This window comes from Saimiri boliviensis, chromosome 16, assembly GCF_048565385.1.
Source record: "Saimiri boliviensis isolate mSaiBol1 chromosome 16, mSaiBol1.pri, whole genome shotgun sequence".
NCBI classification, from domain to species: Eukaryota; Metazoa; Chordata; class Mammalia; order Primates; family Cebidae; genus Saimiri; species Saimiri boliviensis.
Window position 1 is genome coordinate 62,891,846 of NC_133464.1, and position 26,647 is coordinate 62,918,492.

Below are 26,647 nucleotides of genomic sequence, written 5' to 3' on the forward strand. Positions count from 1 at the left end.
AGCACGCACAGCGGACTGCTCACAGGTAAGGTTTAACAGGGATTATCCTCAAACGCCCCCCTCGTTGGTCCTAGTAGCCACGAGGAGTGGAAACGCGGGTGAAAACCAGAGTCAGAGGGGACGCCCACGCGGAGGCTGCCGGGAAGTGCAATGTGCAAAGGGGGCGGGGCCATGGGAACGGGACTGGAGACCCGGAGTCAAAAGCGACCGCGAGCCGGACCCGAGGGGCGGGGCATCATGTGGGTGGAGAGGGGGCGAGGCGAGGCCCCGGCGGCCATCTTGAGCCCCGCCTTTTACTTCCGGCTGCGCCTGCTGGTAACTCCGCCGCCGGAGGTAAGACTGGGTCCGGGCAGAGGCCTGGACGTTGTCGGCCCTCTTGCGGCGCCTGTGGCTCTTGCTGCGGCTGCGGCGGCCGCACCGGTAGGCCTAATCCGGGCGGACCCCGAGGCTTGCGGTGCAGATGTCCGCAGGCACGATCGCAGAGATGGCGATCGCGGGTCCCTAAGCGCCACCGGCCGTGACAGGAGGCCAAGGACCTTGTCCCGAGGCGCAGAGCCTCGCGCTTAGTCCCTTCCTTCGCTGACCCTCCAACCTAGTGTAACCCGGGGCGCTCGGGCGTGCATCGCGTCCCAGGCGGAGCGCCGGTTAACCAACTGCCCGCTACATTCGTACAGCCTTTTCCGGTTTACGAAGACTTTTCTAGGCCCGCGTCCACCGCGCGAAAACGTGAAGTAGATGTGCACGCATTTTAAGGAGGGAGCGGGCCTCAACGCGTTAGTAGCGCCCACCGGCGCCTGGTTTAGGGGAGTGTGGACCTGCTGCCCTGGGCGGCGTCCACGTCCGGGCACGACCCGGTGGCGCGGGGGGAACCCGCGTCTTTGGAAGTTTGGCGAAATCCGTTCGGGTCGGAAACCGCTCGCAGAGCGCGGTGGGGGAGTGAAAGTCATTTCTGATGAGGTCATCAGGGAAATGGAATTTGAGCCCACTTGAAGGAGGTCATTCCAGGTAGCGGGAAAAATAATAGTTCATGTTTGTTAGTGTGGTAGAGGCCGCGTTCTAGGCACTGTGTGAATTAACTCATTTAACTTCCAGACTCCCAGAGCAACCTTATCAAACTGATATTACTGTATCCCCATTTTGCAGATGGGCAAATGAGGCACAGATTAAATAGCTTACCCAGTGTCAAGTAGTGCTGAGTGGTGAAGTCAGACTTTGAAACCAGAGGGTCTGGCCCCAGAACCTGCTCTGAAACTATTGTACCGTGGCATTGAGTAAAGTCACCCGATAGCAACACCCAGGCCATCCTAGAATTACGCATAGCTGGGTTTAACTAACATAATAGGAAGTGAGACCAGAAAAATAATGTGGGACCAAATTATAGACCATATTTAGAGCCAAGTGGAAGTGTTGGGCGTTTATAGATGTTGTATTTTTTTAGTTTTTTCCCCCAGAGTGTAGTGGACATTCTGAGGTGGGCAAACCATGTGAATTTTTATAAAGAAGAAGAGGACCCAGCCTAGGCAACATGGCCAACCCTCCTCTACGAACAAATTAGCCAGGCGTGGTGGTGCCACCTGTGGTCCCAGCTACTCCGGAGGCTGAGGTGGGAGGATTGCAGTGAGCCGAGATTACACCACTGCACTCCAGCTTATCCAGAGTTAGACGCTGTCTTAAAAAAAAAAAAAAAAAAAAAAAAAAAAGATTGCTTGTACACAGGTAGAATGTGACTGAAGTTTATGTGGAGTTTTATTCATGCTTACCTTTTTTTTACTGATCCTTCATGGTTTTAATTTTATGAAACTTTAATGGCATTAAACTTGAAGAAAATTATAAAATTAACATGGTCTTCCATTTCACTGACTTTCAGGTAGGTTCTCAGCTACTGGCCTAACAGGGAAGGGGGATTAGCAGTCTCCACCTGCAGCCGCCAGGGGGCGGTCAAGCAGTTCTCATCTGCTCATTATTGTGAGCTAGCATCTGTGTTTTTAATTATGACCAGCGGATACTTAACACTAGTGAAATACACACTTAGGAATGGTTAAGATAGTAAATCTTATGTATTTGTTTTTATCACAGTTTTAAAAATACTAAGTAAGAATGACTAACAATTGCATGTAGGCCATATTAGGCCTGCAGATAAGCTGTTTGTAGGGATCTATTAAACAGTAAATTAACTGGATTAAAACGTCAGGCTTTAATCCCCATATATATATAATTAGGATGATGGCAGTGGGAATTCAAAAAGAAGGTGACTTTGAGGCATCTCAGATGTAAGTTAGGCAAGACAGGCATTAGTCTGGAAAAGGGAGGCCATGAAGAGAGGAATGGTTTGAAGGTGAAATGTAGAAGCTTGATTTTAGATGTATTGAGTTTTAATAGCTGGTGACATGTCTTGGTAGAAGGGCCCAGCAAGAAATTTTATTATGGGCCCTAATGCTTGAGAAAGATTGGTTATAGAGATGTGGATTTAAATTCTTTCACCCAGAAAATGTAGTTGAAATTTCGGGAATGAGGTTTAGGGAAAGAGTGTGAAGAAAAAAGAAAAGGGAGGTGGAGGAGACAGAGGGAAAGGGAAGCCAGATCCTGAGTTTACACTGAGAAGAGGATTTGAACAACACCGTGGTGGTCAACAGCCAGTTATTCACACCATAGTCCATTGGTTTGGGGAACACCTGTCTAGGTTGTTAACAGCCAGTGGAATAGGACACCCTGAAAATGAAGAAACATCAAAATCCAAGAATCTGAGAGAATGGGAACAAAACACAAGTAGAGATACATGGAAAACTTGAGACTCAGGGGAAGAGGGATAAAATTAGAAGTCAGATTTCTGCAGGTGTATGTCATTTAGCTTCAAAAAGGTCTCTGTCTCTACAAAAAAAAATTTTTTTTGAATTACTCAGGTGTGGTATGTGCCTGTAGTCCTAGCTGCTTAGGAGGCTGAGGTAGGAGGATATCTTGAAGCTTGGAGTTCTAGGTTACAGTGAGTCATGATTGTGTAACTATACTACAACCTGGGCCACAGGGCCAAGACCCTGCCTCCAAAAAAATAAATAAATAAATAAAATATAAAGAGAGGAACAGTAAGGATTGGTCTTTAGGGAAATGGACGTATTATGCACTGAGAGACCCTTTCTTCTCCAAAGAATGTTGATGTTCACTAACTTTTGGGAAAAATTGTGTGACCCCCACTGGCACTGTGAAATTGTTTTTCTGGGCTTTATTTTTATTTTTTATTTTTGGAGGAGAAGTAGGAAGGGTGTTGTTTGGTTTTTTGGTATTCCGCCCTACTCTGTCACCCTTTTTCTCCCAGAAAATCTGGTCTAGAACCTACATACGTGTTCATTCTGGAGCCTAAATGAAATCTGTCAGACAAGTGACATGATATATACTATGTAAGTTTCTATATATTTTTTTCTTACTGAATATCAATCACTTCAGCATCATTCGTAAGCCCAATTTTCTTACATATCTTTTCTAGTCACCCTAGTAGTAGCCCTTCAGGCCTCATCTCTTCCCTCCTTTTTTCTCCCCATGTTAAAAGTTCCACTTACGACTCTGAGCCAGATAGATCCATATTCCTCTACTTAACTAGTCCACAGTCTTGTTTTCTTCACTCAGCAGTTGAATGCATCTCATACTTCCAAATTATACTTGAAATTTTTTTTATTGATTTAAAAAGATAAAAAACTTTCATAATACTTTAACAAATGTTTTTGACCAACTACCACCAACAAGCCTTATGGCAAACTAGGTATTAAGGTGGCCTTGTGGCAAATAATTAGATTATGGGCAATTAAGGTAATTAGATTTAAGTGGTGATGTGGTATCCCATCAGGGTAGACAGTCACCTAACTCAAAAGAAGAAAATGTCTCTATTGAGAATGCATATGCATATATAAGCTCCCTATAACCTTTGCTGTGAAAAGTACATCCCATTGTAAACCATTTGGTCTTTTTTTCAGCATCGTCTACCCTTTGGTTCAAGCAAAAATCAGTCAACAATTGGATAGGTAAACTTGTTTTATTGTTTATATATTACTCTGAACATTGAATGAAAAAAACACTAATAGATTGTTTTAAAACGTGCTATTTTTCACATAGAAAAATTCTATTGAAAAATAAAACTACCTTTTATAACATATCAGATATCATAGTGTGTCACAGTATGTCATATCAGGTTCTTAGTTTATGTCGTATTTCTTGTTAAGCCTAATGTATTTTTTGATTTGTAATTAAAGATAGTTTCTAAAATGGGTGGGTAGAAAAAATACTTTAAAAACTTTGTTTTCTAAAAAATATTCTACCAACTTTTAAGAAATGTTTTGACTTTGTTCCTTCTGGCCAAATGAAAAGTATTTGGTTTTGAATTTTAAAAGTAGAGAAAACTGACAACTTGAGATTTATTAAAATAGATAAACAGCAAAGTATATAGACTTCTATGTACCAGATACATGCTCAGTATACCATCTTTTGCAAAGTGGATATAGTCCTTGCTACATTTAAGAAAATCTGGTTTCCTTGTGGAATAATTGAGCAAATAAATTTTATTTGTTGGTCTCATATATATGTGTTAATATATTAAAATTAGACAATGTCTATCTCTAAGTTCATTATTTAAGATAGGATTGTGAACAATAGCTAAAGTTAATATTCAATAACTAATAACGTCTCATGGGAGTTTGTTAAGAATTAATCTTTTATAGATTAAAAGCATAAAACTGAGCAGACGGTAGTTTCTCTATGTACAATTGTAATGTCATAATTCTACAGAATCTGTTATCTTAGAGTGCCTTTAAAAAAATATATTTAAAGAACCTCTAGAGAGTCAGGACAGCATAGTAGCTAAGAGTAGGGACTCTGATGTCAGACTTCCTGAGTTCAAATCCTAATCTTCCAAAATAAAACTAAGTATTTGGGTTTATTGAAAAAATTAAAGATAAGATTGAAGCTAAATTTTTTAAGTATTTTACAAAAACATTTCCAAATTAGCTTTTTAAGATTATTGTTAAATATCTTTGAAAGAGCAATCCTAAAGCTACAGCTGATAGGCACATAGTAGTGCATTTCACTGAGATCACCAGGGTGGTAATACCTGTTCCAGATATCTAAAGGTTTTTCTTTAGTATGTAGGACTTACTGCCTTATATTCTAATACAGTGCTTCTAGGAATAGTAAGGGAATCTTTCCTTGAGAGATACACGCCAGAATCAGTGTGGTTTCCCTTTGCTCGAGAGGCATTTATGATAAAATGGTTTTCTTTTTTCCTGTATTGATCAGTAAAAGCAATAAAAAATATATGTTCTTTTACATATTTTTAAAATATATATATATAAAATATGTTTAAAATGCAAAATATGTTTAAAATTATTTTTACATGAAAATTTAAAATATTTATTAGACAGAAAAGAGTTAACAGGTTTATGTTTTACTTAATTGGTTTGTTTTAAAAAGAGAAGTGTTGATCTTGTTTCATATTGCTTTCTCTTAAAAACTCATGGGATGCCGGGCGCGGTGGCTCAAGCCTGTAATCCCAGCACTTTGGGAGGCCGAGGCGGGTGGATCACGAGGTCAAGAGATCGAGACCATCCTGGTCAACATGGTGAAACCCCGTCTCTACTAAAAATACAAAAAATTAGCTGGGCATGGTGGCACGTGCCTGTAATTCCAGCTACTCAGGAGGCTGAGGCAGGAGAATTGCCTGAACCCAGGAGGCGGAGGTTGCGGTGAGCCGAGATCGCGCCATTGCACTCCAGCCTGGGTAACAAGAGTGAAACTCCGTCTCAAAAAAAAAAAAAAAAAAACTCATGGGATGAGTAATTGGATCTGGTTTAGTATCTAGAAAAATCTGTGTCAGTCTGTTAAGTGTTCAGTAATGTTATCTGTTATTATTAGCAAAATCATTATCACATCATCTTTCTTCCATTTTGAAATCAACTATAATTAGTCATACCAATTTCTTGTCTACTTTGTTGCAGTTGATAGGCAGATTGTTAACAATTTTTAATCTTCTAAACTAACATAATTAATTGGTAACTTGCTTATTTTTTTCTGCCTTTTAAAAAAAAGAATTTGGGGCAGTCCACCATGACAAAGAACTTGTTAATAAATTAGTAATGATATACCAAAGTATGAAATATTTTAAAAGTGAGTAAGAAATGTAAATGCAGGTATGTGAGTTAATCAGTTTCTTAATATTATTTACTGGAGAAAAATGTGAAAAGCAGATTCTAGGTAAAAAATAGTTGTATGTTCAGATAATTTATCTGAAGGAAATTGATTTTGTTTCTAGTTTTTCAGGAACTAATTCTCTGGAAATTAATGAGATTACTCTTTACTAATAGGAGAAGAATGGCATTGAAGCAGATTTCCAGCAACAAGTGCTTTGGGGGATTGCAGAAAGTTTTTGAACATGACAGGTATCTATTAAGAAAATATAATTTTAGATACCTCTCCTTCTGTTGGATTATTTTGTTCTATTTTAAAACAAATCTTTAGATAATTATGATATCTTATTTTACTTTTAAACTTGCTTACTCTTTCTGTGGTTATCTATTTGACAGTTTTACCAGACTTACTTAGCTGTGGATATGATTGCGTGAGGTAGAGCCTTAACAGAGAATTATCTTCAACAGAGAAGTGTTAATATTTCTCTTAACAGAGAAGTGTTTAACTTGATGCTTTTCTGAAACTTCGGGAAAATGCTTATGTTGCCAGTAAAAATTCTGAAAACATTTTCTTTAAGGATCTCTAAGTGTAGGAAAAACACTTGGATTTTTTGAGAAAGAGCACATTAAACACATGGATTTGCTTCTGCTGCCTCTAAAATGGCATTAAATAAAGAGATTAAAAGATTAAAAAACATACACACACACACACACACACACACACACACACACACACACCCCTGTAAAGGCAAAAAGGAACAGGAGACAGGAGCTAAGAGTAACATTTTAGAAGCAGGAATACAAATGGACAGGTAGTGCCTGACTTATTAAAGCCTAGATAGCTAAATTCTAAACATCAGCAATAAAAAGCTGAGAAATGACACAATTTATAAAAAGCCGTAGTAATTGAAGGCACCGGGTATACCTGAAAATCAGGATAAAAGTTGAACTCAGAAAAAGGGAGATTAATTGAAAGTCTGTTTTTAAAAGGTGATAGATCTGAGAGTGTCCCAGCTTTATGCACTGTGTCTTACTAACTCTGGAGAAAGATTGGAGGTATGTTCTCTAGAGACAGTAAACAGAGTATTTGTATTAGGGAATACCAGACACAATTAGTGGGAGTTGTAATACTGCAAGTAAATTAAGCAAAAGTTTACACACTGAGTTTCTTTTACTAGCTTTCAAAATTTGGGGAGTTAGTCTTGTATCCTTCAGAAGAATTGTCCTGTGGGAATTTTGAGTAGCCCAAAGGAAGAAATTTCAAGATACTGCAATTTGCCAACAGAGTAATCTAACCAGAGCTTACAGTAAAGCAGTGATTGAAAACTCCACTAGTAGGCACGGTGCTTTCAACTAGATTTTTAGTGTTTCACTCTTAAATGGGAGTGGACAGCTAAAGATACTAGATATTTACATAAAGCCTTTAATTTAATATAAACTGCTGTTCATATCAAAGGCATAAAAGATATTGACCTCTGACTTCGCAGGATGCTATTAAAAATATTCAAGTACATGGACAGGCGTGGTGACTCACGTAATTCCAACACTTTGGGAGGCTGAAGCAGGCAGATCACTTGAGGTCAGGAGTTCAAGACAAGTCTGGCCAACATGGTGAAACCGCCCCCACCCCACCGTCTCTACTAAAAAAAAAAAAAATACAAAAACTAGCCAGGCATGGTGATGCATACCTGTAATCCCAGCTACTCAAGAGGCTGAGGCAGGAGAATTACTGAACCTGGGAGGGAGAGGTTGCAGTGAGCTGAAATGGCCCCACTGCACTCCAGTCTGGGCAACAAGAGTGAAACTCTGTCTCTAAAAATATAGAATAAAATAAACTTCAAGTACAGAAAAGCCCAAACATTTAAGTTTTGATAGTAGAAATGACAAAACTCAAAAAAAAAAAAAAAAAAAAAGGCTTCATGGACATTCTCAAAAGTAAAATAAGACAAAAGCGATAAATCAGAAAGGATAAGAAAATTAGAGGACTAGTCCAAAAACCCAACATTAAATATTAGAATTTTGGAAAATAAAACAGAAATAGAAGTTTAGATACAAAGAATAAAGAAATAATTCAAGAATTCCCAGAACTGAAGGGTTTAAGTTGCCAGATGTAAAAAGTTGTCTAGTACAATGGATGAAAACATCTACACCAATAACATTGTAAAGTTTTGGAGCATTGGAAACAGAGAAAATTCTCAAACATTGAGAAAAAGAGAAAGTAGATTAAGAATTTTCAAAGGTTTGGGTTAGCTCAATGGTATTACTAGAACAAAGAATGCAGAGCAGCAGTGCTTTCAGGATTCTGAAGGATGACTTCTATGTCCAATCATATTGTCAGTTAAGTGAGAGTAGAATGAAGACATTTTCATCTATGAAAGGTCTGAAAGTGTATTTCCTATGCACTTTTGGAAGCAACTGAATAATATGCCTCACCAAAATGAGGGACTAAAGCAAGATAGCTGAAGACGTAAGACCCAAGAAAACAGATCAGAGGAGAAAGAATTTCCAGATGAGCGGGGCCATATTAAGGCAGCAACTAGGAAGCAGCAGGTCAAAAGTTGGAGATACGGTAGCCAGAAATTACATGCAGGCATTTACATCAAATTAGTTAAATAATAAAACTTTAGTCCCACTAGCCACATTTCAATTGCTCAGTAGTCACAGGTTACTAGAAGCTATTATACTGGATAATACATATGTAGAACATTTTTTATTAATATCACTGTAGAAAGTTCTGTTCGGCAGTACTGGTCTGAAGACATTTTATTAAAAAAATGTAATTTATAGAATTGACTGTATTGAAGAGGAAATTTATGAAACCAATCAGGGTTGAGGGAGTTTGGTATTGAATTCGTGATATGTACAGAGTGACCACACGAATCTCTGTGCGTGAGATGTATTCTTTTGGTAACTGAGCAGCATCTTAATGACATGATAGGGACAGAGGTTTCAGAAGATTACTTGATAATCCTGGGTTTTTTTTTTGCTTTTATATAAATGTTAATCATACCGCTGTTGAACAGACTTTAGACCTGATTTGTTCCACAACTACTTGAGACAGGTCTTCTTTTAAAAATGTTGTTGTGATAAGAACACTTAACATGGGATATACCCTCTTAACAAATTTTTAAATGTGCAAGGAAGGCCTTAAGGCAACAACCATCCTGTAACAAGATTATGCTCTCTTGATTTTACGTATTGATAACAAATATCCCTGCATTGGATATGGACTTAATATGGTATTATAATGAAAGTAAATGTTTCAACTTCCCTAACAAAAGTTGAAAACCTAAAAACAGCTCTCAGAAATTTTTTATGCCATCAGTCATCAATAGGAAAAGTTGCTTAGAATAATGTGAAAAAAGGAAATCACCAATATGCAGAGAATGGAAGGGAGCATACAGAAAACTCATGATGGGGCCTTTGTAGGAGTCTATTCCTAGCAAGGAAGGAGAACCAGTAACAAAAAAGAGAGAATTTCTAGCTTAATGAAAATGAAAAACTGAAAGAAAAGGGGAAGTAATTCTAATATACTACATGGCTCATCTCTGAATAGCATTTATAACTTCTTAATATTGATTAACCAAAATTATATGTGATAGGATAGTAGAAGGGGAAATGTAGGGGAGTGCAGAGAGCAAAGACAGGAGGTGAAAGTTCACTAAAATCCTTCCATAATGCAAGTCAATAGATAATAACTAAAACTGAAGAATCTAGAAGCAGTAATAAAGTCATGTTACTTAGATAGGGACATAAATACCAGAAAAATCAGCTAAAAGAAGTAAATTAATCATCTCTGAAATACGCAAATGAAAAGATCGGGCCAGGAAAAACTAGTTTTTCATAAGAAAGCTTGTGGAAGTATTTACTATTTACAGTTACAGTTCACTTTAAACTGTATGTACTTATATAACTTTAATAAAAAGATAGGTGTTTACTCCAAAGTGGTAAGAGTTTACTTCCATCTATATGATGTTTTAAATTAAACCCATGAGAGATCATTGTTGCATGAATTACTGTTTACTGGAAGATTGCCTGCGGTTTTAATCAAAATTGCCTTTTCTAGTTGCATTAATAGTAATTGTGATGAAATATTAGTTATGAAAGAGCAAATTAAGGATGTGTTGCATTTTAGTGCCCTGAGCAAACATTTAAGATCTCAAGAATTCTTTTTTTTTTTTTTTTTTTGAGATGGAGTCTTGCTGTGTTGCCCAGGCTGGAGAACAATGGTGCAATCTTGGCTCACTGCAACCTCTGCCTCCTGGGTTCCAGCAATTCTCCTGCCTCAGCCTCCCAAATGACTGGAATTACAGGCACCCACCACCATGCCCAGCTAATTTTTGTATTTTTAGTAGAGACAGGGTTTCAGTATCTTGTCCAGATTGGTCTTGAACTCCTGATCTCATGACCCAACCGCCTCTGCCTCCCAGAGGACTACAAGCGTGAGCCATGGCACCTGGCAAGAATTCATTTTTTTATAAAAGATGATTTGTGATTTCATGCATTTCTTTAGAAAGAGAAACAATTTTTTAAAATAAGTACCACAATGAGGATTACATTTATTTTTCACTTACTCTGCCCAAAATAACAGTGCCATGCAAAGTATAGGCTCAGGTTGGTTTGGATCAGTATGCCAGATTGGCCACATTCTTTCTTTAAGGGACAAGTATATTCCTTAAATGTTGATGGAACCACTTATTTTAGACATTAAATAACTTATTTTAGACCTTTACTATATTTTTATTTAGTGCATAATTATTTTGTTTCTATCTTGCCTAATGAGGGACATTAATATCTTGTTGCTAAAATTAGTGTTGAACTGAACTGCAAAATGAAATTTGCTGTCTACTTACCACCAAAGGCAGAAACTGGAAAGTGCCCTGTGCTGTATTGGCTCTCAGGTAAGTATTATGCATTTGAGTTTTATAAAGTAGTTTCCTTTTTCTTTTTAACTGGCTTATCTTACCCTTTTGTTTTGACTTGGTAAGCTTTCTGAGCCTTAAGTCCTTAGGGGCCTGTCATAGTCTACTCTGTTACTTTGTCCTGAGAATAATTTCAGACCTACTGAATTATACTTATTTCACATCTTTTTCTAATAGACCAAGTAATTTAGCAGAAAATGTAAAGTTCTGTACTCAATAGCAAGGGCTTAGAAAAGTTATTTACCTAATTTGTACCTATTCAAGCATTTCTGGAGTTTATAGAGACTTTACTAGTCCAATAGAACAATAGTAGGTGAAATCAGGACATCAGGAGACTCTAATTAGAAACCAGCTATTTGTAAGAAGTCAAATAACTTCTTTGTTCTCTAAAATATTTTAATTAGACTCCATAGAGCTTCTCCGACAACAATCTGGAAAGTCACAAAAGAATGCTAATGCTTCTTAATCAGAGGTTTGTATTAAAGACTGTAGAGTAGATTGTGAAGAGAGTAAGATTTTGACACCTGCGTTTTGAAACCTCTGTGCTAACTTTTCTTTCACAAGATGTTGGTACTACTTCATCCTTAGAAACAAACATTATAAAGAGAGAATCATAGCAACTAAATTGTGTCATAGAGTATTATTTTAATTTTTTTTCTTCAAATTGGTTCCTCTAACTTTGATTTAACAAATCCTCCCTCATGTATGTTTCATCAAGGACAAGTCCCAAATACCAGTCTTTGAAAATGAGAATAAATATTTTGTTTTAAAGGGTAAAGATTAAGTGCATATCTGACTTTAACTCAAGAAAACATTTCTGTGATTGAATGAAGAGCACCAATTTTGCTAGAAAAGCATAGATATTGCCAAAAGCAAGAGCAACAGAATTAGTTATTTGTCTCAGAAAATGTAATATTGGTAGCTAAAAATTATCTTAGAAGTCATATAATCCCTGGAAAGAAAATGAGGCCCAGAGAAGCTAAATATTGGCCAGGGTCACACAGTAATGTGGAGTTAAACAAATTTTCTGACTCACAGTCCAGAGCTGTATTTAGTTTTTTCTCCTGTTGTTTTTGCATTTTGTTTCCGGTGAGGGCTACTGTAGTCATATCTCTTGGTTAAACAATAATAACCAGATCAGAAGGACCAAGGCATTGTGTCATAGGTACTGTAATAATAAGGCCCTAAGTTCTAACCAAAATTGAATCTAGCAAGACGTCTGAGCTTTACAAGTATAAAACACAGAATTTTTGTTTGTTTACATCAAATGACAGGACAGTTTCCTTAGTGAGATGCTGAAGAACAGATAGACCTTGGAAATTAAGGCTTGATTTTCTGAGTAAAGGTAAGATTGCCTGACCAGTGCACATGAGATGATGACAAAAGAATTTCAGAAGATTTACTTCCTAGTAAGTCTAAGGACACCAATGACACAACTATTACATTGCTAAAATAGAGAAATTAGCTGAAATCAAAACATCCAAACTGAAATCTTAAAAGACAGTTCATGTGTAGTGATTTGTATCTTTCTCCAGTGAAGGTGACCATTGAAACAGCCCTTTATTAGCTGTGTACCCAATATAATTGAAAACATGTCCACACAAAAACTTGCACATGAATGTTCATAGCACACTATTATAATAGCCAAAAAGTATAAACAAACCAGATGTCTCTCAACTGGTGAAATGATCAATAAAGTCGATTGGTATTTCATTCCTTGTCATTCTCATATCATTATTATAGTATTAGATACCTAAAGTAAAAGAATTAAGTCATCTTCTCTTATCACATGACTGAAAAGCATAGAGCTAGGAAAAATAACAGAAACTTCTAAAACTGAGGCTAAAACTCAAAAGGATGGCATGTGGTCACCATTACCCTCTTTTTAGTTCAGTGAAGAATACAAAGATGATTAAGCTAAATTTTGTTGCTGAGAACTACCTGTATATAAAAAATATTAAGTTATTTGTATTCTGAATACTATAGTATTCGCTTATTTACTGTAAATGTTCATGTTTTGATGCAGAAATAGTGTGATGTTTAATTAGCGTATTTGATAACACTTCACTGGAGTTGTTTAATATTGGGCTTATGCACCATATTGCCACTCTACAGTTTGAAAATTTTTGAATTCCCAAACACATCTGGTCCAAAGCATTTTAGTAATTGAAACTTTAGTAAGTGATTTTAAAAGGATAGTTATGGAATCACTTCACCTAACACAGTTCTTAGGTTAATACTATTATAAATTTTATTTAAAAAGTGAATTTTAGTGTCTTAATTATTTCTAAAGCAAAAAAAAATTTTTTAATAATACCAAGTAAGCTTGTTTTCCTGTATTATAAAAAGTTTAAAGCTTATAAACCATTCACAATATAGCATGAGATAATTTTTTTTAATAATTTCAACTTTTACTTTAGATTAAGGGGGTACATGTGCAGGTTTGTTACATGAACATATTGCGTGATTTGGAGGTTTGGCGTATGAATGATTCCATCACCCAGGAAGTGAGCCTTAGAACTACTAATTGGCGGTTTTTTAGCCCTTATTCATCTCCCTCTCCCCCTGGTCTAATGATCCTCAGTGTTAATGGTACACATCTTTTATGTCCTTGTGTGCCCAGTAACAATATTTTTTATCTTCAGGTTTAACTTGCACAGAACAAAATTTTATATCAAAATCTGGTTATCATCAAGCTGCTTCAGAACATGGTCTTGTTGTCATTGCTCCAGACACCAGCCCTCGTAAGTGTTTGTGGTCCAGGTATCCTTTATAAACATCTCAATCTTTAGGACTGTTATAAGTGGTATGATATATACATTTTACTATTCATTTTATATTTTTGCCATTATCTCTACTAACCTTTCAATTGTCCTCATGACTCCAAAATACTATGCTACACATTTTCCTCATTGAGTTTTACTCATGACATGGCTCTTACGAAAGAGGATAGTTTCGCTATTCCGATTGTACAGATTAAGATACTTCAAAGCAGAGTTTGAGCAACTCAGTTCGTATATCATATTGGAACTACTGTCAAAATACTAAGGTGTAATGCATAGGAAGTTATTTTTTCTATTCCAAAGGTAAACTGTCTTGTTACATGATAATTACATCTTTTTTCATCTCTGTTAACATCAGTCATACAGTTAAACAAGTATTAGTTTTAATATAGATGATTTGAATAGTTACATTAGAGAAATGAAAATATCAAATATGTGAGAGCTCAATGTATCAGACAGTTAAAACTTGTTTTATGACTCTAGAAGTGGCAGGAAATGGAATTTCAATGGCAGTGAAAATAGGGAAGGTATATGGCTGGCCTGGGAAGTCCTATATTTCCTTTCACAGGCCATATTGTACAAAAACAAGGCATGTCTGGTTAGAAATATAACAGACTTAATTCAAATAGCATCAAAAATATAAAATATTAAGGAATAAACTTAGAAAGATGTATAAAAAGGAAACTAAAATTTTGCTAAAGATCATAAATGAAGACTTTAATAAATGGGAAAATGGTGTTTTTCTAGATGGATAAAATGGAGCTTATGACAAGGTTATGTATTCAAATTACTCTATGTCTTACTGTAATTCTATTCAAAATCCCAATGGTTGGCTTTTTAACCACATGCAAGTATATAAAATAAATTAAAAAGAAATATAAAAAAATTTTAGTGGAGGATGGATAGATAGGGAAATGGGATGGAATGACTCCGTTAATAACGCATATTAGAAAACATTTTCAGTTCAAGATAGTCAGGTGAGCACAAGCATCTGCCGCCCCACTCCTGTGTAAAAGAGAATTAAAGAGGTGCTGGTAGTGAGAGAGGGTCGTCAGGGAAGGGATCACAACATATTTCTGAAAGACAAAAAGATTTCAGTCCTTTTGACAGGTAAACCAGAGTAAGGAAGCATATGTTCAGGGTACAAAAGAAACTTCATCAACAAAGAAAGTTAGTGTGCTTTACCTTGGCAGCTGAATACTCCAGCTTGGAAAGTCATTTTTTACCTCACTGGCCAGAACGAGTCATGTGGCCCCATTCAAGGGCAAGAGGAGCAGGAAGCATAATCCGATCATATGCTCCAAAAGGCATGCAAGTGGACTTGCAGTTCCCATGCAAGTGGACTTGCAGATTCATTTCAAAGTGTGGTGTTAAACATGGGCCATTACTACAGAGCAGATGAAACCACAAGATTGTTTCTTGATAGGTGGCTGCAATATTAAAGGAGAAGATGAGAGCTGGGACTTTGGCACTGGTGCTGGATTTTATGTTGATGCCACCGAAGATCCTTGGAAAACCAACTACAGAATGTACTCTTACATCACAGAGGAGGTAATTTAATTTGTATTGTAATGATTAACTGATGACTGCCAAGAGTTTGATTTTTGGACACAAAGTCCTTACAATCCTGAGGACTTTAAACTAGGGTATAAAAGTTATTAGCGAAAATTCCAAAGTTTACTAGTACTGTAGTCCCATTTACTGCAATTTAAATTAACACTAAGTACAATTAAAGAGTTTAATCATTATACTGAGACCTGTTTATGCTACCCAGAATAAACAAGAAAATGATACATGAAAAAAACCTTTACTTTGCCTGGCAGCTGGTTCATTTGGATATAGTTTTGTTTTGTTTTCTTTTTACCATTAAATTTACATAAGCACATTTGGATATATTTTATAGTGATAAGCCACGGCTCATTTAGAAAACATAAATGGTAAAGCATTACTTCTATTAATAATATTTGTATGCTGCTTATGCTTTTCTAAATTTTATATGATCTTCATTATTAATATGTATATCATAAAACTTAGAAACAATGTAGGTTTTTAATGGCCCGTATTTCTGTTACCCCCAAAAACACTTGTTGTGGTATATTCCAGACTGTGTTTCTATGACTAGTTTTCATGTAACTGTAAACTTTTTATTTTGTTCTTTTTTATAAGTTATATATAAAAATATTTTCCAGTGTTATTCTAATTTTAATAATTGGATAACATTCTGTCATATGCCATAATTTACTTTTTCCTTTTGTAGGATATTTGTGGATTTTTATATATTTTTACCCTAATAAATATTACTGCATTGATTATCTTTGTGCATAATGTTTTCTCCTTAAGGGCTGACTTCCTTGGAATATATTCCAAAAGGAAATTACTAGGTCAAAATTTAAGAACATTTGAAGGTTCTTTCTGCATCACCTTCCTAAAATGTTTTCAAAGAAGTCTGTACCATATATTTCCAGGGATATATTAATAACCATAGTCTACCTGAGAATTTTGTTTCGTTTTGTTTTCATTGTTACTAGTTCAAACCATTTTAACACTATGATTTGGCAGCATTGATTGTGTAATTATTTTATATAACTTTGAAAAAGTCTAAACTTATTTTCTTTGATACCTTTTGTCACACCATTAAATTTTTTCTAGCTTCCCCAACTCATAAATGCCAATTTTCCAGTGGATCCCCAAAGGACATCTATTTTTGGCCACTCCATGGGAGGCCATGGAGCTCTGATCTGTGCTTTGAAAAATCCTGGAAAATACAAAGTAAGATTATCTAAACTTCTAGTGATAAATATTTGTCTTGAATAACATAATATTAGGAACCTTCAAAGATTAAAATTACAATATTGTTAGTATTGAAACGAAACGTTTCTAGTGTTGAGAACTTTGGGGTGTTTGGCAGATGGGTATTTAATTTGACCATAGAGTATATGCTACAGAATCAGAAGCATAGGAATTCATTAAGAGTGCTTTCTTATTGGCCTACTAACAGTATTATAGAATGTAGCTTCTGCTTTAATTAGTTTTATTCTAACTATAGTTTTGAACACACTTTTTTCCTCTAACAGTTATTGATTAATGGTATTGTGGCAGGACCTATCATTTATAGTCTTACCAGGAATGTCTTTGTGAAGTTGACTTTGATTTTCCGAGGTAAAAGATATGATTTGTAGAAGCTTAAGTATTCTGTTCTTAATGCCTCTGATGAAAATTGAAATGCAGCTTGATTAACAAACATCACTCTCAGCCTTTCCTAGAGTCAGATTTGAATAACTACCATATGTAGTATGTTATACTGTGCAGAACAGCATGTTACAAGAGTTGAAAAGGGAAGTGTCAAAGCAACTATCATCTTAATATTTCTTCTGCTTTTAAATTTACAGGGCTATTCATACCCTTAAGATTGGTGAATTTCATTATTTTAGGTGTGCTACTGAGATATGAAAATATTTTTCTTAGCAGTTTCTTGCTATAGCATTAAATATTTTGTTTTTGGTAAGCTTTATTATAATTTTACTAATTCATGGCATGACAGTGGGTTTTCTGCTAAGTAAGCATTTCTATTTTTATTTTTTTATTTGGAGACAGTGTTTTGCTCTTGTTGGACAGGCTAGAGTGCAATGGCGCAGTCTTGGCTCACTGTAACCTCCACCTCCTGGGTTCAAGCAATTCTCCTGCCTCAGTCTCCCAAGTAGCTAGGATTACAGGCATGTGCCACCACACCCAGCTAATTTTGTATTTTTAGTAGAGATGGGGTTTCACCATGTTGGTCGGACTGGTCTTTAACTCCCAACCTCGGGTGATCTGCCTGCCTCAGCCTTCCACAGTGGTGGGATTACAGGCGTGAGCCACTGTGCCCAGCCTATTTCCATTTTTTTAAGGCAGTCCAATTATCATGTCTGAGGTAGAAAGCCAACTTAGTTGAATTTTTCATCCTTTAAAAAATCTAGTATATACCACTAAACATGTACATTAATGAATACTCCGAAGTTGAGAGATCCCATCTCTGCACCATATCCAGTGAAAAAGAACATTTTATAGTACATAGAGTTGTATTTAAAATTCTATCATATTGAAATGCATTGCTCACCGCTTTGTTGGTACTGTTTAAGAGAAATAATGTGTCAGGTTTAGTAACATGTTCACTAAGATAAGCATGAACTTTTATATTACTGTAGACTAATTTTCAGTTCTAAAAAAAGCAGAAACGCTGAACATGAACTTCTGTTTGTATCTTAATTAAATTGCAGTGTAGTGTTTTGCATTATTTTAGCAACTATATTTATTAGCTTTCTTAATAGAATATACAAAACACGTATTATGGAAAGGCCTACAATCTAAGCCAGTAATGTATCAAAAGGAAAATTGTTCACAGGGTTTTAATGTCAAGTCAGAATTTTTAAGTAAGTTGCAAATAAATTCTATATTTTTAAGCAAGTTGCAAGTATCTATTCATATTTAATTTAGCAAAATATAACTTGTTTTTAAATTTATTTTGTTTCTGAAGTCTGTGTCAGCATTTGCTCCAATTTGCAACCCTGTACTCTGTCCCTGGGGCAAAAAAGCCTTTAGTGGATATTTGGGAACAGATCAAAGTAAATGGAAGGTAGGTACTGAATGGCTATCTTAATACTCAATCCTAAGTTTTCAAGTTTATTTAAAAGGCTGGACATACCACAGACATTGTATTCCTACCCTGCTTAATTTAGGACTCCAGAGCTGAGATGAATTAGCAAAAGTTATATATATTTATATCAACAAAAAACCCTACTTTCTAACTGTATTAAATAATGGCAGATATTCTAGGGCTACATATTTTTCTACTAAAGGTTAATTTTTACTTTTATTTCTAAATTAACATAGCAGAAAATACCACATGTTACAGGTTGAGCATCTCTAATCTAAAAATACCACATATTTCAGGTTGAACATCCCTAATGTAAAAATTCAGAATGCTACAATGAGCATTTCCTTTGAACGTGACCTTTAAGCGTCATGTGAGTATTCAAAATGTTTCAGATTTTGGAGCATTTCTGATTTTGGATTTTCGGAATAGGGATGTTCAACCTGTGTTACGAAATTTTGACTTGCCTCTTATTAACTGTGTGCTCATTGTGTAATAGAAACAAAGAACCCTAGCTTTTAAAATTATTTTATGCATTTGTTTTCAAAATTCAGCATTTCAGATCTTGATTTTAAATTCTAGACCTAAGAGTGGTCTAGAAAATAGATATTCTGTTATATACATTTATGTGAATATTCCCACAGCAAGATTGCTTTTTTTAAGCCTGCAAAACAGGTGCTTGCAAGTGAAAATAAAAATGACCCTTTCTCTTGAGAGCCATTTTACTCTTGTGCAGAAATGGGCCGTTTACAAATTCCACCAAGAGTCTGAATACTTTGAACTCATCATCATGCATTGTTAACAAGCAGAAAATACTTGAATGGATAAAAAACACAACATCTTTGTCTTAAAGTATTTATAGTTCTGTGTTCAGGGGTCATTCTTACAGGAACCCCTACTTTATTTAAGGGTGATTACTGAAATTCTAACAAATTAGAGGGTTCGTCCTTTAGTAACTAGATTACAGTTGTGTTTACACTTGAATTTTTATTATATTGGAAGAATGCTAGAACTGATTTAGGATTAGGTTCTTTGAGAACTGGCATTGAATGTACATCAGTGTTTTGAGTCTTCATCAGGTGCAAAGTCTATGCTAAGTTCTAAGCCCCTTTGTTACGAAAATGGTGATCTTTCACATCTACCGAGAGCTTATGGTCTAACAGAAGAATTGGGTAAATGACCAACTAATTGGAGGGAGAAGGTGAGACGTAGGGGCACAAGTAACCTAAAAAGGAATCTAGTTATGTACTTTTTTCCAAGTGACAGTAGATTTTACTGTCTTAATTATGTTGTATTTAGAGTATTTATGATTGAAATCAGGAAACCATGTAGAATTATGAAATCATAGGATTTAGAACTAGTCAGACTTCATAGGTCCTCTCTCACTCTTTTAAGATAAAAGGAAATAGAGTCTTCAAAAGCAGGATACTTAGAGGACAAATCTTTTGATGGCCGTTTGTCTTGGTCAACCTACAAAAGTTGTGATTAGTGAATATATGTGAATAATTCAGAATATTTCAAGATGAATGATAAAATATAAAATTGTAACTAGTGGCAGCTCCTCAGATAATAAATTTGAGATGATGTAGATATGATTCAGATTATTCATAACAGATCTTTCTGAAAACTTACATAGATAGCAGAAGTTTGGTGCTGTTCAACAGCAAAAAAGAAGACTGAATGTATTTATGTCTGGAATTAGAGCCATGAAGAAGAGACCAAAAAAAAAAAAAAAGATTATCTAAAATAGAGACTATGTAGAAAAAGATCATGGAGTTAGAAGAAACTTCTAATTTCTGATTTGTGGAAGGAGTTACAAAGAAAAAAAAAATCATATTCTTACTGGAGTTAAGAGGAGATTAAGAATATTAAAGGTTTAGAAGGAAAAGGGACATTTTGTGAAGAATGCCTGAGATACGGGATTCTTGCCACTAGTCTAGGACTGCCTGAAAGTAGGGAAGAGACTATTATTAGAAAATAGAATTCTGAAGACCTTGTAAATAAAAACCTGGCAAGATTTTGAGCCAACTTAAAAGCATATTTCTGATTTAATCAGCCTTAGAACTTAAATAACTTTAAATTTCTATTTGGGACTAGTATAGAATATTCTGAAGAATACCTTTGAATTTATTTTTCAATTTAACTTCTCTTTTTACAGGCATATGATGCTACCCATCTTGTGAAATCCTATCCAGGTTCTCAGCTGGACATACTAATCGATCAAGGAAAAGATGACCAGTTTCTTTTAGATGGACAGTTACTCCCTGACAATTTCATAGCTGCCTGTACAGAAAAGAAAATCCCCGTTGTTTTTCGATTACAAGAGGCAAGTACTAGGAAACCTTAGCTTGATATCAATAATGTAACTATGAAGAATAAGGATTTCGTGGCATTTTCTTACCTTTATTTTAGAATATAAAATGCTACTCTAGTAAGTTTTTAATTATATTGACACTTGAATTGAAAGCCTGCCTATAAAATTATTATATCTAACACTAAATTTGATAGAAATAGGAAAGCTTTTGGCAGTGAAAAATATTATTTTCCATCAAACCAGTAAATAACAAGATGTTTGATGCTTGAATGATGATTAATCTTCAACGTTAGCAGATACATCTTTCTTTACACATATGCCTTTGCTACGGTAGAATAAAAAGGACAAACTTCTACCCCAATTACTCCTTATTTTATATGCATATTTTGGCCTCAGAAGTTAAGTATTATTTATCACACGTATGTGCTTTATGTTATTTGACTTACCCACTAAGCTATTCGTTGTGCTACTTGATGTTTCTAGTTGTTTAAGAATAATTACTGAGTCCCAATTGGCTTGCAAGTTGTTTTAACTAAAATACTTTTGACTCTCCACTACTCATCTAACTCTATATATGCTATTGTAGTCATAATTAAAGAAATTTTGCTTTTATTTTTAAAAAAATTTAAAAGCTTCAGAATATAATTTAAAATATTTCAAAGTGAAAAAAATGAGCACTGAAAATTATACATGATCATGATTGTTGAAAAATTTTTATTCATGTTTAAGGATAATATGTCAGGCACATTGATCTAAGATGTAATTATGTTGGTAAAAGTTCAAATAAATCAAGATCAATGTGTAATGTGGTACATTACAGTTTGTAAAATGCTTTCACAGCATTAACTCATTGTTAATTCTTACACCCACAAGTGAGATGTCATTCCTTTCCTGTCCATCTGTTTTACAAGTGAGGAGATGGGCTCAGAGAAGTAACCTACTTATCTAATATCACATAGCTAGTGAGTGGTGGAAGCAAGGCCATTTGACTTCAAATACTATCCTCCTGTCATTTATCAAGCCATTCTCAGGCAGCGTGATGTGCTCCTGAGGAGCAAAGGAATGGAATTCGAGCTAGCACAAGGAGAAATTCTGCATAGCTTGCTGCCTGTCTAACTTATGCAGAAGATCTGAGCAATTTTCCTGTTTGCAGGGGTATTTTGCACATATGAACTCTATATATAAATATATATATATAGTGAGAAAATGTCAAAAACTAATACATTATATATACCTTGTTGTCTCTTAGTGTCCATCCTTGAGTAATAGAATTTTGTGTTAGATTTATTTGAACGTTTACCATCACAATTAAATTGTAGGTCAACAGCCAGACTTGAGAAATCCAAATGCCGATTTGGCTATAAATATAGTAGTACATTTAACTTCAGTAACTATAGCTATAAGTGACATACCAAACCATGTTTTTTCCAAATGACCTTAATTTCTTGGCACTACCCATGATGGATGGATGCCTCATCTGCTTCCCCGAAGACTGTGCCCAAAAATTCTGTTTCTACAACGTTTTTGCCTGCCAACAAAGTCTGAAAATCTCTCAACTTTGTTATAAAAACAACAGAGTTAGAACATGGATGACATTCTTGGAGAGAAAAATAAGTCAACTTACTTGTTTCTAAAATGCCTGTATCCCAAGCAACTAGAACACATAGTTGGCTATGCTTAATGAGGAGTCAAGACAAACGACTCAGTTCTTCTAAAAAAGTAAGGAAGTATTCAAAGCACAAGAGTTACAATCTTGGGCTCGGGCACAACTTTCTATTCACTTTACTTCCAGCATGGTCAGGTTAAGAGTGAACTACCCAGCTTGAAGCAGATTTCGTTCAGGTATGTTGTAATTGAATCAACAATTGAATGAACATGCCTAAGTAGTGGCTCCAGAGAGTCTACCTTCAGATTTTCTTACCAGCTTTGGCCCAAGATTACCTTGGGTCTGAGAGTTCTATCACCTGCTTTATCATATCACCTGCTTAATCATTTGATTATAAGCATATTGTAACTGTATTTCTTTTGGGATAGAAAAATAAGCTGAAAATAATAGAGGATATATATAAATAAACTGACAGGGAAGAAAAATAATTACAATCACGTACATGATATACTCAACTTCATTCCTTTACCTCTTTTTAATGGTGTTAAATGCTCACAATTTATATTCTGTCGAATGTCAAAAAACAACAACAAAAAAAAATTGGAGGGGTTAGTGCATTGCAGATATTTATTTGCTTATTTATATATTTTTATTTTTCTATTTTGGCTTCAGGGAATCTAAATTGAAAAAAAAATACTAGGTAGCAAACTTCTGATATCTAATGTACAGAGATCAAATCTTATTCTGAAAAAGAAGGGCTTAGTATGTCTTATCTTTACTTACTGGAGTTACACAGTGAGGAAAAACACTTAGTGATCTAATACTCAAGGAGTTTCCCGAAACTGTATTCTCTTTTTGTGGAACAGAAGGAGAGGCTATACTACCTCCTTAAGCCTCAGGACCTTTTTGAAGATTGAGAGGCTGTTACAGCCTCTGGATTTGCCTTTTAGAGAAGAGTAAGAACATGGCAGAGAATCCCAGAAACATAGAGATCTCTCGTTCGTCTCTGTATCCCATGCTTATTTAGCATAGTTATCAAGCATAGAGACTCTCAATACTTGTTAAATAAATGGGTACAATGCAAAGTCTTCCTTTTTAAACACTGAAGAGATTTAATAACCTTGGGGTTCATATCCAAGCTTTTCTTATTGGGTCTGGAAAATATGTAAGAAAACATTGCCTGTTAGGATAAACATCCACCGTGGCTGCTGGAGCACTGCTTCCTTTTGAGTGAAAAGAATGAAAGAATGAAATGTGTTCATTTATTTTTATGCTCCAGGCGTCAGAGTTTTGCTACCAAGGATTTTCCATTTGAAGTGTGAGGTAGAGGTGAAAAGGCCCCTTTGGGTGTCACTAAACATAGACATTTGCACGAGCTGCTTAACATGTCATACCAACTCGTTCATCAAAGAATTTAATTAAAGAAGCCATCCCCATTTAATAAGACTGATAAACAGAATCCCTAGTTGGGGATGATACAGTTAGCTCGAATTGTTTACCTTCAGCAGGACAGCAATAATTCAGATGTGTTCTACTGAGTTTTTGTTGATATTTTTAAAAATTCTTGATCCCTTGTGGCAGGCATTTTATTCTTTCTCATCTAGGTGAATCTTTATCATTATGGAACTTTTGGTCATATGCTTTGGGTTTTAGATGTCTTATCTTGTCCTGCAATATATTCCTGGGTTTACCTTGAGACTTCTCTAATAATAATGATGGCTATTCATGTGTGTCTGATGGCTCTTAACATACAAGAAACTAAGAATAAAATATGGCATACTCAGTCACGTTGGGACTTGGTCACACAAGTCTTTTGAGGTGTCTGTTTCCCTGCATCTGTACCCATTATCTGTCAAACCCATCTTTTGATCTGTGAAAAATGGCAGATAATAAATACTCGGGTACATTTTACAGGTTTCATGGCCTTAACAATTCAAGAATTAATATGGATGGAAAATGCTTTTCTTTACGTTTCTTTCTTTATATAGGAAACTGTAATTTAGCTCTAAATTTAACTAGCCAGCTGGTACTTAGTCTAATCATTGAGAGACATGACATCAAGTAATTTTGAGGCTCAGCTTTAATCTTGACAACATTCCTGTGACATTCACTTCCATAATAGATGACAAATTGCTTTAAAAGACATGTTACTTTGACCTTAACCCAGAACTTTTTATTAACTACTGTTCCCAAGATAAACATTTAATACCTTCTGGAAGGGAGAGATTGAGAACATTTACTGATTCATCAAAACCTTGGGGATTTGCCTTGTTTTCTGAAGCATCGGTGATATTTTTATTAGCTCTATTTTTATTTCTTAGGTGCTTAGAAAAATTCTCATTTTTTTTCCCATCAGTGACTATTTACTAGTCCAAAACTGAAAGAAAAAAAAAATCATTCTTAAACTTTTATTTCTTTTAGTTTATTCAACCTTGTATTTTACTTGTGGGTAGGGATAAATTATCTGGTGTTTGAAAGTTCTTAGAAAGTTCTTCCCACCTGGAGTATAAATTAGTTCAACCATTGTAGAAGATAGTGTGGTGATTCCTCAGACCTAGAGGCAGAAATGCCATTTGACCCAGCAATCCTATTACTAGGTATATATTCAAAGGAATATAAATCATTCTATTATAAAGATACATGCACATGTATGTTCACTGCAGCACTATTCACAATAGCAAAGACCTGGAATCAACCTAAATGCCCATCAATGATAGACTGGGTAAAGAAAATGTGGCACATATACACCATGGAATACTATACAGCCATAATAAGGAATGAGATCATATCCTTTGTAGGGTCATGGATGGAACTGGAAGCCATTATCCTCAGCAAACTAATGCAGGAATACAAAACCAAACACCACATGCTCTCACTTATAAGCGGGAGCTGAATGATGAAAACACCTGGATATATGGGGGACAACAGCACACACTGGGGCCTGTCAAAAGGTGATGGGGGAGGGAGAGCATCAGGAAGAATAGCTAAGGGATGCTGGGCATAATACCTGGGTGATGGGGTGATCTGAGCAGCACACCACCATGGCACACGTTTACTTATGTAAACTGCATATCCTGCACATGTACCCCTGAACTTAAAAGTTGAAGAAAAGAAAAAAAAGGAAGAAATTTTTTACCACCTTAATACCTTATTTTTTTTTTTTCTTTCTTTCTTTTGGAAGACTATTTTTTATCTTGTACTCTGAGGTGTCAAAGTTACCAGAAAGGGATTATTTCTCCATTTACCTACAACAATGGTTTTAATTGACTGGATAGATAGAAATATCTTTCAACTCAACTGCTTAGCACATCACATTTCTCTCTGTTTCGTGGTAGTTTTTTAATGGTTTACTGACTTTTTACCTAATTTGATATATTGCTAAGGGATGTCAAGGTTTAATGGATTATTCCTTTCTCCTCAAATAAAGATATGATATACTTTTACAGTGCAGGAGGAGTTCTTAACATGATTTATGATGGCTGTGTTTGACTTCCCAACAAGGATAGTGCATTTGGGCATTTTTGTGTTCTTTTTCTATATTGTTTTTGTGCTTATTTTATATTTTTTTTAATAGTCACTGTCTTATTGATGTGCTGCATTTGTAAATTGAAATGTCTTGCCCATGTTTCTAAGCTCTCTAAATCCTGATTCTTTTCATCTTGGTTGATATGACAATGTCTACTCTGCATATTTAATTAATATGTTACTTCCTCTCTTTACATATTAATGGCAGCATTTAGAAGCTAGACTATGTTTAGAAGCTAGGCAGAATGTTTAGTTTTCCTTCATATTTTCACTGCCCTTTTATGTACAGTGAAGATGTTAAAGTACGACAACCTTGATTTTATTATAAACCTTCCTCATACTTCCTTAATGTTATGACTATTTGCAAATTAAATGACCTTAGAGATATGTTTAATGTTCTAATATTGATGTTTCTGAATGGAAGATAAATGTCTTATCATCTCTTTATCTTGTCTTCTAGGGTTATGATCATAGCTACTACTTCATTGCAACCTTTATTACTGATCACATCAGACATCATGCCAAATACCTGAATGCATGAAAAACTCCAAATAAGAGAATCTCTTCAGGAATATAAAAGTTGTAAAATACAACTGTATTGCTGAGCAAAAAAAAAAAAAAAAATTCAGAACACTGGATTTTATAATGCTAAAAGGGCTTCATTCTACAGTTGAATCCCATCTCAATAAAGATATAAAACCTA

At 35.4% G+C, this 26,647-nt stretch overlaps 1 protein-coding gene across 3 annotated transcripts; it reads left to right on the forward strand.

The window, feature by feature from the left end:
• ESD (esterase D) lies at positions 1 to 26,647 on the forward strand. 3 transcript variants are annotated; one of them, XM_074387720.1, is made up of 10 exons: positions 1 to 25; positions 3,963 to 4,010; positions 6,342 to 6,416; positions 10,977 to 11,065; positions 13,732 to 13,830; positions 15,296 to 15,420; positions 16,519 to 16,638; positions 18,383 to 18,481; positions 20,658 to 20,825; positions 26,405 to 26,647. In XM_074387720.1, the coding sequence occupies exons 3-10, from the start codon at positions 6,349 to 6,351 to the stop codon at positions 26,483 to 26,485; spliced, it is 849 nt and encodes a 282-aa protein (XP_074243821.1). In that variant the 5' UTR covers positions 1 to 25; positions 3,963 to 4,010; positions 6,342 to 6,348; the 3' UTR covers positions 26,486 to 26,647. The 3 variants fall into 3 exon arrangements, with proteins under 3 accessions (XP_074243821.1, XP_003942259.1, XP_074243822.1); XM_003942210.3 differs by lacking the exon at positions 1 to 25 and adding an exon at positions 235 to 333; XM_074387721.1 differs by lacking the exon at positions 1 to 25 and adding an exon at positions 358 to 1,005.